The sequence below is a fragment of the Microcebus murinus genome, chromosome 9 (assembly GCF_040939455.1).
Source record: "Microcebus murinus isolate Inina chromosome 9, M.murinus_Inina_mat1.0, whole genome shotgun sequence".
Taxonomy (NCBI): domain Eukaryota; kingdom Metazoa; phylum Chordata; class Mammalia; order Primates; family Cheirogaleidae; genus Microcebus; species Microcebus murinus.
This window is the reverse complement of record NC_134112.1, coordinates 20,411,603-20,426,640: the sequence shown is the minus strand read 5'-3', so window position 1 is coordinate 20,426,640 and position 15,038 is coordinate 20,411,603. Positions and strand designations below refer to the sequence as shown.

Genomic DNA, 15,038 nt, shown 5'->3' with positions numbered 1-15,038 from the left:
TACTTGCCACCCCCATTTCCCCATATACACACAATCCAGATACCTAAGCCTTAGCTACTTGGGAGACATTTACATGAGTGAAGTGGTGCACCAGGGTTTGGATAACATGTCTGTTAAACTTTATATCATCTATCAAGAAAAATGAACACATACAGTCAACACCAATTTTGGTGAATTTAATCATACTTGGCTATAGCAGAAACCTGTATTGCCATTTGAATGTAGCAAAAACAGAATTAAAAGGCAAAACCATTTTAATAGTATTAAATGAAAGGGCTAGAGTTCAAATACTCTCCCTCACTAACTACAAAGTCAGTACTCTGAAGTGTGCTGAAGGGAAACAGATGTGAGCTGCTTTGCTGGATGTCACTCACAGGGCAGTGCTTGGAAGGCAGGTCTGCCTTGACTGTTGTCAGTCCAGCCAGCAGGGCCATCCCAGGTGCCTGGTCAGATCCTTGTCCACTGCTGCCTCTGGTACTTATAACTTGAACCAGCTCTACAGATTTTAGTGCAGGTCCATAACAGCCTTAGCTAAAACGAGTTTTAAATGATTATAAAATAGTATTTAGAAAAATGTGTGAAGAAATTGAAGTTATATAGGTTGAAAACAAGGCTGAAGAAAGACCTGTTAACTGAAATACATACATAGGGAAATTATGCAGGTATGATAAGGTAAGGGCCAAGGGAAAACTTCCCCTTCACCCTCAAAAGATTTGCAGAAAAATCAACTGACAAAATGTAGATTAATATAGGACAAATGGCATACAAATTTATTAATGTGCCCATAGGAGAACCACAGAATGATTAACATAACCTCCTAATGGGGTATAGAAGCTTATATACCACCTTAAGGTTACTGAACGAATGGGGGCTCCAAGCATGGCCAAAAACAGGTCATGGTGGAAAATCAGAGAAAGGTTATGGTGGGAGAGAAGAGGAAGCTTGGCTAGCAAAGGTGTTCTCGTTACATAGATGAAACCTCATAGGTAGCAGCCCTCAGAAATAATAGACACTAAATGTGTCTTTCAGACCTTTAAAGATGTTGGGATCTTTCTTAGATCCAGACAAGGGAGGGCCTCAGAAAGCCTGGCTGTATCAAATATAGATTTTTTTCCCCACAGATGCAAATCCCCTCCAACAAAAGATAGCTTTTCGGCTATTCTTGTATACCCAGTCCCTCTAAATACCCACCTTGAAATATATTAGAGATACATTTTGGGATGAAATATTTTGGTTTCCTTCAATAGCCAACAGGCTTTCAATATTTTCACCAAGTACAAAACAAGAATTGGTAGACTTTGTTATCAGAAGGTATAATTTAGAAATATTTCAAACTAATTATAATTTTTGAAATCTATGAAACACTTTCTTCAATTCTAAAGATCAGGGAAGGCACCACTCTAACATAAAAAGCAGCAGGTATATTTCATCCCTTAAATACAGCCATTCCAGGGACATACATAGAGAATGATTACGTGATCTGTCAATATTTTCAACCCTATGATTCAGGAATACAGAAAAAAGAATTGTTATATATGCTTACTTTAGCCTATGAAGAGCATTTTGTTGTCATTTGAAAAACTGTTATTAGTATTTTATAAGTAACTATAGATTTCACTAGGGTCACTTTCTTTGTTAGACCTTGACAAAGGGACCCCATAGAAGAATTTGAATATTTATTGATCCCTCCCCCTTTTATGTGGTCAAGTTGCCTGATTATTTTTTAAATATACTTTTTTCGTTTCATATAACAGAAATAGGGAAGTAAGAATAATATCCTTTTTTACAAAAATAAAGGTACTGCCATTTTTAAGAACAGTTTTTAAGCTGCTTTCCTAACAGAACCACCTATTTATGAGATGGCCAGAATCGAGGTATAATCCATGATCATGGCTTAAATCAGTAACTCACTTTAACTGTCCTGAGGAGCTTTTTAAAAATGTTGGTGCTTGGGCCCTACCCCAGACCAAATAAACTTAGAATGTCAGGGTATCAGTAACAAACGTCTGTAGACACACACAAACACACACAAACCTGTTTTACAACTGAGGAAACCAAAGCTCAAAGGGATTAAGTAATCTCTTTTGGATCTCATAGCGCCAAGTGGGGAGCTGTGATCAAAGTTTCCTGATAATTCAGAGCATTACCAGCTGCGTCACCACAGAGAGGTTTACTAATATTTTCTTGTGATAAATCTTTTTTGCAGTTTTGTTGGTGAAATTCTCCTAATTTAAGCTCAAACTTTGTTTTACAGCCATCCATTTCAAGGCCAGTACTCAGTATCAGACATGAAGTTAAGATTCTCACAGTGAGTACTTAGAAAAAATACCGGGAAAATTCTTATGTCTGAATTTATGCCATGTTTCATTGCTAATTGAGAATTGTTTTTCTCTACTTGATAAACTTGTGCTTCAAATAGTAACCAAATATGTGCATAACATTCTCTGGCTCAGCAGTGTGTATGTTTCAAAGTGAAAACACTGCTGTTCCACAGAGAATGGTGTGAACTAATAACAGGATTTGCCATTTCCATTTTGGTGAAGTACTTTTAGCAAACCATGATTGTCAGGGAGATTTAACTGTACCTCCTTATGTCTTCACCACTTTTTAATTTATCTGTATGTTCTTTTTGTATATTCTGAAAATAGACATGCTTAAAGGGTTAATAAATTAATTCATAACAAATAGTGAATAATTTAGCTTCTTTTCTCAGTAATTCTAATTTGTGATGGTTATAGAGTAGTTATTGTATATATGTGTCTATGTGTACATGTGTGAGATTTTAAAAAGTTGTACTTAAGACTTCTTTCCTTTACTTAGTTCTGTTCAGAACAGTGAACGTGGCAAAAAAATTGGAAACGTCATGGTCACAACCAGCCGGAATGTTGTACAAACAGGAAAAGCTGTTGGTAAGACATGCCTTTAGTCAAGAATGCCTTTAGTTGGAATGATAACACATCTATTTTCTAGCCTCAGTATATAATTGATAAAAACATAAAGTTGTAGAGATCTGTGCATCACCTAATAATAAAAGAGATGTTTAAAAATTTTTGTCTTATTCAGTTTAAAAATTCTATGGCACCAGATATTATCAAAAAAGTTCAGCAAATTTCACCACCTCTAAGGTAGAGTAACAACAATTTCTAATGAGGTCACTGTCCTGTTACCAGGATTCAAGCTTCATTAGAGTTCTCCCATTCCTTGTGCTGTCTACAGTTCTTTATAAATGGCAGAAATTCATAAGAAAGTAGATATTAGGAGTGGTGCCTTATAAGGTACCACTACACAAAAAAGAAAATGAATAAAACCAGCAGTTGTTTTTTTTAAAAGATAAACAGTATTTATAAAACCTTTTATAGACTGATAAAAAAAAAAGATAAAAATTACCAGTATTGAGGTTAAAAGAGGAAAAATCACTGTAGATCCTACCAGAATTAAAAGTACAAATAATAAGGGAATATTGTGAGTAAATTTATGCCAACAAATTTGACAAAAAAGATGAAATATACAAATTATTTGGAAGACTCCTATTACCAAAACTGTTTATATTTTTTGTAGAAATGGGGTCTCACTGTGTTGCCCAGACTGATCTTGTACTTCTAGGCTCTAGTGATCCCCCCACCTCAGCCTTCCAGAGTGCTTGGATTATAGGCACAAGACACCATGCTTGGCCAACCAAGGTTTTTAATTTAATCTAAGCCCAGATGGCTTCACTTTGAAATCTGTTAAATGTTTAAGGAAGAAATAATACTAATACTAATTTGACAAAAAATCTTTCAGAAAATAGTAAATGAGGTAATACTCCTCAACTTATCTGATGAGGCCAGTATTACCCTAATATCAAAGTCAGACAAATGATAGCATGCTCTATGTACTCTTCTACAACTAGCTTTTTTCACTTAAAATAGTTTGAAGATTATTCCATATCAATTCTAAAGAAATTCTTTATTCCATCTTTTCTGTATTTTTAACATTTTATTTTGACATAATTTTGAACTTCAAACATTGCAATAGCACAAGGAATTCCCAATTATCTCTGATTAACCAATTATTTACATTTTGCCCCATTTGCTTGTCATACCAAGGTGTTATAAAAATAAAGAGGCTGACTAACCCACAATTAGTTGAGCACATTTTTTTTTTTAACTAGTCAAGTGCAGTTGAACACAATTTAAAAGCCCCAGAAGCCAGGCACAGTGGATTGAGGCCAGGAGTTTGAGACCTATCTCTACAAAACATAGAAAAAATTAGCTGGGCATTTGGTGTATGCGCCTGTAGTCCCAGCTACTTTGAAGGCTGAGGCAGAAGGATCGCTGAGCCTAGGAGTTTGAGGTTGCAGTGAGTCATGATGATACCACTTCCCTCCAGCCCAGGCAACAGAGGGAGACCCTGTGTCAAATAAATATATGAATGAATGAATGTGTGTATGTAAACATGCCCTGAGAGCTAAGCAATCTCTGTAGCAGTCCTTAGAGCCCCAGCATTCTGTATACATAGAAAGAGACACATTGAGAAAGCTCTACACTCAAATTTATAAACACAAACAAAGAACACACATCCCTACCACTGGGTTCATATTATTGCAAAGGAATCAATTTATTTCCATATAATATTATGCATGTGACTTAATTTTGAATTCTTATTTCTAATAAAAAATTATACTTTATTATAGATAATATGAGGCAGATTATTACTTAATTTTTAGTGATGCTGTTGATGATAGTTAGATTCTATGTCCAAGTCTCTTCCACACTCCCTTCTCCAAGAATAGTGGGAGTATATGATTTAACTTAAATCATTTCACTTTTTTGGCCAGGTGCGGTGGCTCACACCTGTAATCCTAACACTCTGGGAGGCCGGGGCGGGCGGATTGCTCAAGGTCAGGAGTTCAAAACCAGCCTGAGCAAGAGTGAGACCCCTACACCCCCCATCTCTACTAAAAGTAGAAAGAAATTAATTGGCCAACTCATTATAGAAAAAATTAGCCAGGCATGGTAGTGCATGCCTGTAGTCCTAGCTACTTGGTAGCCTGAGGCAGTAAGATCGCTTAAGCCCAGGAGTTTGAAGTTGCTGTGAGCTAGGCTGATGCCACAGCACTCTAGCCCAGGCAGCAGAGTGAGACTCTGACTCAATAAATAAATAAATAAATAATTTCACTTTTGCATCAACTTTTGAGATAATGTTCTATAAAACAAAATAGACTTGAGGCAGATAGAGTTCTTTATGTCTTTGTTCAGTGTAATTTAGTTTTAGATGACAATGTCAAATTTCCCTAAGATAGCCTAACCACTCCCTTTATAGTTGGTTATTGATTATCAATTTAGTATTTAAAGTACAGAGAGAAAGGCTGGGCGCTGTGGCTCATGCCTATAATCTTAGCAATCTGGGGAGGACAAGGCAGGAGGATCACTTGAGGTCAGGTGTTTAAGACCACCCTGAGCAAGACTGAGACCCTGTCACTACTAAAAATAGAAAAATAAAAATTAGCCAGGCGTGGTGGTGCACGCCTGTAATCCCAGCTAATGGGAGGCTGAGGCAGGAGTATTGCTTGAGCCCAAGAGTTTGAGGTTGCTGTAAGCTAGAGTGACACCACAGCACTCTAGCCCGGGCAACAGAGTAAGACTCTATCTCCAAAAAAAAAAATAAAATAAAATACAAAGTACAGAGAGAAGTTTGACTTTTTAAACTCTACAGACAACTCTGATACACAGCCAATGTTCCTAGCACTATGGCTATTAAAGAAACATTTTGATGAATACCTTCAGAATGCTTGGGGTAGGCTCCTCCCTCCAAGAAATTATCTGATTTTCTATAAAACATTCCCATGGAAAGGGATTGTTTTGAAATAGAAATTTCAGTGGTATTTTAGTAGCTATTGACACACTGGTGTGTTCTGATGAATTAACATTTATTGATTAGTGTTGGCCTTTCACTGTCCCTTACAAAAGTTAAGACCTTTTCTTTTGTTTCTCCCCTCCTTTCTATCTAGGCCAGTCAGTTGGAGGAGCCTTTTCCAGTGCAAAGACAGCTATGTCTTCGTGGCTTTCCACTTTCACCAATTCCAACCCCCAGAGTCTCACCGAGCCCTCCGATGGGAAGCCTTGAGCAAGGCGTCAGAGGCTGCTGTTGCTTTCTTAGGTTTAAGTGTTCCCTCTCTGTCTGCTGCTCCCAGACTGTTCTTCACTGGCCACAGGTCCACAACAGGGACCATATGTCGAGCTGTTTACATGGACGGTTGCCCTCTGTCTAAATGAATGTCACAGGATGGTCAAAAGATGAAATCACAACCATAGCAGGGATGGCTTTCCAGGTTGGGGTTTAAATTGACTACTTTTATTTCAGTCTGAGCCTGATTAAAACACACAGTAAACCTAGTGAATTTTGATTTCTGATATTGTACATTTGTTTACTTTAGAAAAGTTTTTACTTATGTAAAAACTTTTGTTCTGTTTTGCTGTTTGAATATCTACATGGTCATTGTAATTTATATTTGCTAAAATTAAGTTATATTACTATTTTAATTTTTCTAAAGTTGGCCTTAAAATGTGCTTATAAAGCTAATGGGTCAAACAGTCCAGCCTTTGTTATTTTGGTGAGTTATGTGATGATTTTTTGTTTGTTTTCTATCCACAAAACACTTTGATCGGTTCACTTCTTTCCAGAAACATGAAAGTCAGAAGTGGTAGTTCTGAGGACTGGGTGTTTCATGTTTTTAATTTGTTCTTTCCAAATCTCTGAAACCTTGCTTTCAAAGGTATCAAGGAGTGTCATTGTGCTTTCCTCCTCCTCTTAATTGTGCAAATGGTGTGTAAGGAAATAACACACTGATGATTACAGTGGTATTTCATAAGCATTTTTTAAATCCAGAGTTTGTGTCTTCTATTTCTTCTTTCAAACAATTTTCAATTGGCTTTTTGCAGACCTACAGTTTTCTATTAGTCTTATTCTTCATAAAGCTTTTCAAGGCACTTGATCATTCTTCTTCCCTGACTGAAAATCCTCTTGTAATCAATCCCTACCCACTTCTAAAAATATTTATGAAAGCAAGATAATCCATAAATATTAAATAAAAATCTCATGTTAGCTAATAGTTAGCAAAGCAAGAGGCAAGAAAAGAAAACTGTAGCCTGACATCAGTCATCTGTTTCATAAAAGATGTCTGGTTTCATGTTAGACACATGCATGTGTGCACCATCTGATTTGTACACAGCTAGGCCTCGTGTGTTTGCCATGCTCAGCTTTCATATGCTTTTTAAGGGACCTTGGATGGGTGTTCTCAGGGAGTCCTTATAGGGAACAGACTGCCTTTTCTCTTGGAAAATACTTTGTGAATATAATCTCTATATGATACAAAGAGTATTGAGGAAATAGGGGCCTAAGAAAGACACTGATTATATTTGATTTATTCTTTATCAAATGTTTACTTCAGAACTACATTTTTCTAAGGCATGTGAAATGAACACAGGGATATAATCTAAATATCCCTAAATTTTCCAGTTTGTTTTCTGAAAACATACATTCATTTAACGTAACTCAAGAATTCAGTGATGTAGCACTCTGGGAGGCCAAGGCGGGAGGATCGCTTGAGGTCAGGAGTTCAAGACCATCCTGAGCAAGATTGAGACCCCCATCTCTACTAAAAATAGAAAAAATTAGCTGGGCAATTAAAAAACAAAAATACATTTTTGGAAAAAATCAGCTGGGTGTGGTGCCACACACCTGTAGTCCCAGCTACTTGGGAAGCTGAGGCAGGACAATTGCTTAAGCCCAGGAGTTTGAAGTTGCTGTAGCTAGGCTGACACCGTGGCACTCGATCCTAGGGGACAGAGTGAGACTGTGTCTCTTTTTTCTTTAATAATTGAACCCAAAAAGTAGCTATAGTAAGAAGGATGACATGGCATGAGACTGTCTCAAAAACAAAAAAGAATTCGATGATGTTAAGTTGAAGCACTTAATGTGAGAACTCCATTAATTCCACTCCTGTTCGGAAAGTTAATTTCAGGAAATATTATTTGAAAAGAAAACCAAATAAAACCTTAAAAGGTACTTTAAGTGGTCTTGTGCTGAGACTATAAAGAATTCATTCTGACTTCTTATTTCTTAAGGCCACATCATTAGTTGGAGTGTGATAGTGTACTCGTGTGCAATTGTTTCCTCTCACTTGCCAGAAGTTCACTGTTAGAAGGCCTGTGAGGAGTCAGCTGGCAAAATACTAGTTTGTTCTTCAGTTTGGACAGTGGAGTAAGCTCCTGCTCTTCACTATTGAGTAGCAATCCAACCCATACTTTGGAATCCACTGAAATAAAAATAGTTACATGAAATTTAACTGAGCTTCCATATCACTCATTTCCCATTTGAGTATACTGTTTGAACTTTCTACTAATGTTTCTAATTAAGAGTTTGACTCTTAAAGTGGTCACTTAAGTGGCTTTCAGCATAAAATGACTCTCTCAGAAGATAGAACTTTGGTCATTGAAATAGTCAAAAGACCATACCCATATTTCCTTCAGGTTCTGGGAGGTGAAATTTTCAAGGAGCATGAGCCATTGTATTGTTGGCAAGGGCCCCGAGGCAGCCAGCACAGTTGAAGGCAGGAACCCTTGTGAGCCTCTGTGAGCCTCTATCCTTTAGGCTCCATCTGAATGGCCAGCTTAGAAGCAGTAGCCTCCCTCCAAACACTGGCTCTGAGCCACAGGAGCCAGCACCAGGCCATCTTCCGACACATCACTGGTAAAGGTGTGTGTTCGGGCCATGCTTGCCCCGGTATTTGCCAAGACTTTTGTGTCTAAGAACTGAGTATTTGTATTATAACTAGACCTGAGGGAGCCAGGGTCACCCAGCCTTTTTCAGGTGTGCAAGGCCCACAGACTACACCTATAGCTTGGTGGTGGTTTCATTGCTGTGTAGGTGTCTTGAAGGAGTTTGGAAAATGTCCCTAGTATGCTTTAGTGTCTACTGGGCACTATAATAACGACATAGGTAAGGAAGAGACAGTTAAAGCTACTGGTGGTGAGCTAGATGAATGGGAAAAGTTGCTTATCAAAAGAAGGCTTAGAATGATTTTGCAGATGTATTTGGCTCACATGACCCCTATGAATAGTCTGTTCCTCAAATCCATTAATGATTCACCAGCCTCAAGCCCTACAACAGTTGTTATCTACTTTTGTGTAAACAAACAGCAGTAGATCAGAGCATATGACATGACTTGTCCAACCTTATCTTGCTTTCCAAGTTCTATACTAAGCATCTGAGGTTTTTTAGAATAATTTCCTTTGGAAAGCCAAGGAGAAAGCAAATTAGGAAGAGAGAGAAGTGAGAAGTTGTTGCATTGCTGCGGAACAAGGTACTTAAAATCTGAATGGAATTATTTTGAGAGCACTGTTTCATATGCTACCGATTATAAGAATTCTTTTAGAAAGGAGGTAGAATTTTACTCTGCTAGTTATGGGTTTTAAAATGAAACTATAACATTTTTCATTCTGGCAGGTAAGTTTTGTTATTTTGTTTTGCGAAGAAAAGTTTTGTGGAAGTTCCAGCCAGTGGTCGTTTTCCCTGCAGTGCTGGTGATAGAGTACTTCAGCTTTGTAAGCAACCAGTGTTCTTCCAATCCTTAATCACGTGAACTTACCTGCTTCAGCTCTCATGGAAGGTAGCCTGTTTGGATAGTAGCTGGTAGACGTTGCCTGTGTTATTGGGGAGTTAATTGGGACTCTTGAAATGGCATCAACATTTGCGTGCTCTGATTCTTTGATCAGAGATGGCGTGGCATTCATTGCTTTTCCACCCAGTCCCTTGGTCGCCTTTAAACGTAATTGAAAATGCTGCTCTAATTACTGAAAGCTGATTGTCATTCCACATCACATAATGTGCCACAAGGAGTTTTCTCATTCCTAGTCTTTGGACTTCATAACATTGGAATTGTTTTTTCATAATTTCCAACATTCCATAAATATTTGTCAAGGACAAAGAAAAGGAATGTGGATCTTTACTCTTTTCATATAAATAACTTTGTACACATGACTTCCTGCTTTCATTATGAAGAAGAAACTAGCTCCCTTGTATGGTAACTCTAAAATTAAAATTTAGATTGTGCATGTCTAAGGGGTTGAATATATTTTGTAAAACTCTAAACACATTTGTATTTCTGTGCTGTTGTAAAGTTTACCTTTTTACTTATATTAATTAAAGATATAGAAACTATATATTTAAATCATGTAAATGGAACACAGTTTAGGGTTTTTTTTCCAATCTTATTTTTCATCAGCTTCTCACACATAGTATGCTGCTCAAATTTTGTGTGTGCAATATAAACATTTGAACATTTCAGTCAGGTACTGAGCCAGAAAAGGTCATTGAAGTTTTCAGAAAGCTTCAGTCCTTAGGAAATATTTGGTTGTTTTCTTGAAATATTAGTATTTTATAGCTAGAAAAATAAGATCAAGACTTATGTTTTTCAGGCCACTTGGTCATTGGTTCCTAAATTTAGGAAACATTTGATTAATGAGTTGGTGAAGGCATTTAGTGGTTACAAAAGTAGTTTAAATATTTGAGATTAAAGGCTTTTCACAAACCCTCAGAAAATTTAGCTTAGAAAACTTAGGAAGTTTTCTAAAGAAGTTTAGCCATGGCACGTTTTGATCAGAAAGGTAGTTTCTCTTTGCTCTAGTAGTTTTAAAGTTTGTACTAGTTCTTTGTTGTCATTTGTTTAAAAAGAAGTATTAAAATTATAAATCACATCTAATTATACTGAATTGTAAAACTTCTATTGTAATTTTATTTTAAGAAAAATGAGAATAAAATTATCCCATTTGCCCTGCATACAGTTGTCCTTGACCCATCCTTCTAGAAGTGCCCTACCTGTGGTCCATGTGGTATTTGGCCTGTTTCACAGCTGGATGGCAGTGCCAGCTTCATTTATTAAGAAACCTCACAGAATGAACTAAAGGACTCATTGCTCATTTACTCTCTCATTTTGACATGGCTTACGGAGATGCCTCGGCCTTCAGGGTGCTGAACTCTGCAGGAGGAACCAGTCGGCTTCTGTGGAACACTGAGTGCGTGGTGCTGCACAAAGTTCAAACAAGCAGAGGCTGATCACACAATAATGTCGCATCACATCACTGACAGAAGTCCCCAGAGGGATAGGACATTGTTCCAAACAACCCATTTTTCTACCTGGACTGGTAAGCTTCCAAACAGCCCTTGACATTTCCTATAAGGACTCCCCGCACATTTTCATACATATTTCCATGTACTATGGTTCTCTTACAACTGTTCTACAAAACAAGCTTTGTGGTGTGTTTAATGGAAGAAGCAAACTTCCTTGCCCCCTGGGAACGTGGGACTCCTTGAGTGATGGTGCAGGGTTCTTTGATGTGGACTGAGTGAGCCCTAGAGCTGATGAGATAACTTGAGCACAGTAGAGATTCTTCCAGCCAGGAGGGAAGAGAAATCATCTCCTTTCCTCTCCTGATGACCTGCTTAGATGTCTGCAGGCTCTGCCATAGGGATGTGGTGGGTCCCCGTCACCTCACAGGTAAGAGTTGCCTGCCTTCAGTCTGATAGGACAGGTGTTGCAGTTATTAAAGCTGGTAACGTCTGAAAGGAACAAGTTTAAGGAACTAATTCTTTCCGAGGAACAACCTTTCATGAAGGGCTTCTCTATGCAGAGTCGGGGAAACACAGTGCATCAGGACTGACCTGCCCAACTTCACCATCAACAAATCCTCACCTGGCACACATAGATACACTTTGTATAATCATGGAGCCAGGAGCCAGGGAATAACCTGGGGCAGGCGATCAGAGTAGTTGTGCTCTTTGTTCCCAATCCCATGAAGTGGCCTTTGGAACTACTGACATCCTATCATAAAAATTAGGATTCAGGTATTTTTTAATGTATGTGTCTTATCCTTCATTGCACTGGGCTGCACTCCTACAGCACACAGATGTAGATTGGGACGGTGAAAAAATGACAGAAGCCACCTGATGGAATCCTGATCATTGCTGAGGCCCAGTGATGGGTACACAGGGATGATTAAACTGTGTGCATTGGAGAATTTCCATAATAAAGAGTTAAAAACTACTTCCTAGCCATGAAGACAACTTTGTTGCTAATGTAAAGGCATGAGTTACTGTGCAGTGGGCCTTGAGTATCTGACTCGGGAATTTGGACTTAATTTTGTAGTTGTTGCTCCTCCATAAAAGCCCTGGCTCCACAAGCTCCCTTACCATCTGAAACCTTGCCTATTTCTGTCACCTTCCCACCACTCTACCTGTGGGAGGAGCATTGTTGAGCGAGTCCATATTACACAGTAATGAAAGATGTAGACCCAGCCTCTCTTCCTTCTGAACATCTCCATGAGCTACTATGAATCCTTCTAAATTCATTATTGATTCAGCACTATGTAAAGAGGAGCTTCCCAGTCTTGAAAGATTTGTAATCAGTAGAATCAGTAGAAAAGTAGAACTTTTGAAAGAAAGGGGATGGACAATTTAAGTTGTTTATCTTAGCTGAGCAACTTAAGTGTGAAACACATGTACAGAAGAGAGCATAAAACATATAAACAGTGTAATAAATATAAAGTAAAAAATAGTCATGTAGTCATGACCCAGGTAAGAAATGGGATAATAGGATATTGCCAGCACCTAAAAAGCCCCACCCCCTGCGTCTCCCCCAGATCAGAACTCTCTTCCTCTACTAGAAGTATTTGGTGTTCTGACTTTTGTAATAATGGTTTCTTTATATGATTCCCCCTTGGATGTATCCCAAACATACATATTTTGCCAGTTTTTGAACTTGTGTAAATGGAATGATGCTATTTGTATTATGTCTTTTTCTGCTTAATTTTGATTTTTAGATCATTCTCTTTCATCACTTTCTAAAACTATGCCATTGCATTACTCTGCCATCCAGTTCGCTGTAGGTGCACTTTGAGATGCTCCTAGCTTGGAGCTGGTGTGAACAGCAGTGCTGCTCTGACCATTCTAGTGTGCATATCCTGGGGCACCTGAGGGATAAGTATAGGAGGAAAACTGCGGGCTCACGGGATCATGCACATCTTCAACCTTCTCAGTTTGTGCCAATTTGTTTTTCAAAGTACTGCAACCACTTTGCCCTCCCACCAGCAGAGTGTGAGAATCTACATTGTTTCCAATGCTTGTTATCACTAGGCTTTTAAATTTTTGCCAATCTGGTGGGTGTGAAATGGTATCTCATAGTAGGTTTTAATTTGAATTTCCTCAAGTACTAATAAGGTTGAGTACTTTTCATTTATTTATTGGCCATTTACATTTCTACTTTTGTAAAATGCTTGTTGAAGTCCTTTACCTGTTTTTCTATTAGGTTCTATTTCTTATTTGAGTATATATACACGTATGCTGTCCTAGTCCATTTAGCCTGCTATAACAAAATACCTGAGACTGTGTAATTTATTAAGACCAGTTACTGCCTCTGCAGTTCCAGAGGCACCAGCAGGTTGACTGTCCATTGAGAGCCTGGTCTTTGCTTCCAAGATGGCACTTTGTTCCTGCAGCCTCTGGAGGGGAGGAACACTATGTGTCCTCACATGGCAGAAGGGATGGAAGGGGTGAAATGGGCGAACTTCCTCCGTCAAGCCCTTTTGTTTTTGTTTTTTTGAGACAGAGTGCAGTGGCATCATAACTTGAAATCCTGAGTTCAAATGATTCTTCTGCCTCAGCCTCCCAAGTAGCTAGGACTACAGGCACATGCCACCATGCCCACCTAGTTTCTCTATTTTTTGTAGAGATGGGATCTTGCTATTGTCAGGCTGGTCTCGAACTGGCCTCAAGTGATCCTCCTACCTCAGCCTCCCAAAGTGCTAGGATTATAAGCATGAGATGAAGTCTTTTTATAAGGGCATCTAATTCCATTCATGAGGGCAGATTCCCTCGTGACTCAATCACCTCCTAAAGGCCACACCTCTCAATATTGTTGCATTGGGGATGAAGTTTCAACATGAATTTTGACTTGTGACTTGTCTTCAGTCTTTATGGTGTTTTGGTGAATAGAGTCCTTAATGTAGTCAAATTTATCTACTTATAACTAGAGCTTTTGTATCTTATTTAAGAAACCCTTCTCTACCTCAAGATCATAACATTATTCCCTACAGTCTTCCAGAATTTTTTTGTTTTGCTTTTTACATTTTAGGACTTTACCTGGAATTTCTTTTTTTAGTATGGTGTAGAGGAGTCCAATTTCTCCCCACCCCCCATATGGATAGCAAGTTTTGCCATTTCTTATTTTACTAGGTTAAGGTTTCTCTGTAAACTATCTTCTCTTATCACTGTCACTTCATACAAAGACATTTTAATACCAAAATATGGGAGGAGATTAGGGTCAGAGTAAAGGAGACTCCTTTAATCAAATAATAAACTTACAATAATTAACTGAGTTGCCCTCATTTATTATTTTTTGCTTTTTGTTACAGGGCCTGTGCAAAGCATTGCCTCAGCATGGGTTCATGGAGATGAAGGAACCTTATTTTTATACTGTGAAGGGCTGGTGTTCCCAAAGTTTTGTTACCAAAAGTTTGGCACTTGTCCCTAAGGCTGCATCAGAAGAAGGACAAGTGGTTTGAGGAAAAGGAAAGAGAAGTTTATTAATTTGCCAGCAAATGAGGAGGATGGTATACTCTCATCTTAAAGTACTACTGTCCTATCTATAAGCAGAAATACAGAGCTTTTAAACAGGTTTTAGCTTTGGGCTATTGCTGTTTAACTATAGCATTTCTGGTGAAGACAATCTCATGATCTCTGGCCAGACAATTCCATTGAACCATCTCCTGTGGTACAAAGAACCTTCCCCTACCCCTCTGATCACTGGCCTCTGGCAGGGATGCAGGTTTTAATTCCCAGAAAGGGTTGGGGGGGGGCAACTTGTAATAATACATTTTGCCCTTTTCAGGCCCTTTTGTTACAGTCTAATGATCACATAAATGCCCAGTGTCTTCAGAACCATTCTCAGGGGCCACGGACTCTACAGACCCTTAACCCCGCACCAGACACTGGCCTCTAGCATC

General features: G+C 38.4%; 1 protein-coding gene across 3 annotated transcripts in view; it reads left to right on the top strand.

The window, feature by feature from the left end:
• Positions 1–14,715, top strand: part of AVL9 (AVL9 cell migration associated) — a 70,747-nt gene extending 56,032 nt beyond the window's left edge. For 2 of the 3 annotated variants that reach the window (XM_012741265.3, XM_012741266.3), the window contains exons 14-16: positions 2,255–2,308; positions 2,821–2,909; positions 5,990–10,818. In XM_012741265.3, coding sequence (XP_012596719.1) covers positions 2,255–2,308; positions 2,821–2,909; positions 5,990–6,105 — 259 coding nt within the window. In that variant the 3' untranslated portion in view covers positions 6,106–10,818. Of the gene's footprint in view, positions 1–2,254; positions 2,309–2,820; positions 2,910–5,989; positions 10,819–10,990; positions 11,184–14,447 lie in introns of those variants that run through there. The other variant, XR_012920993.1, reaches the window with a different exon arrangement.
• The last annotated feature ends 323 nt before the right edge of the window (positions 14,716–15,038 follow it).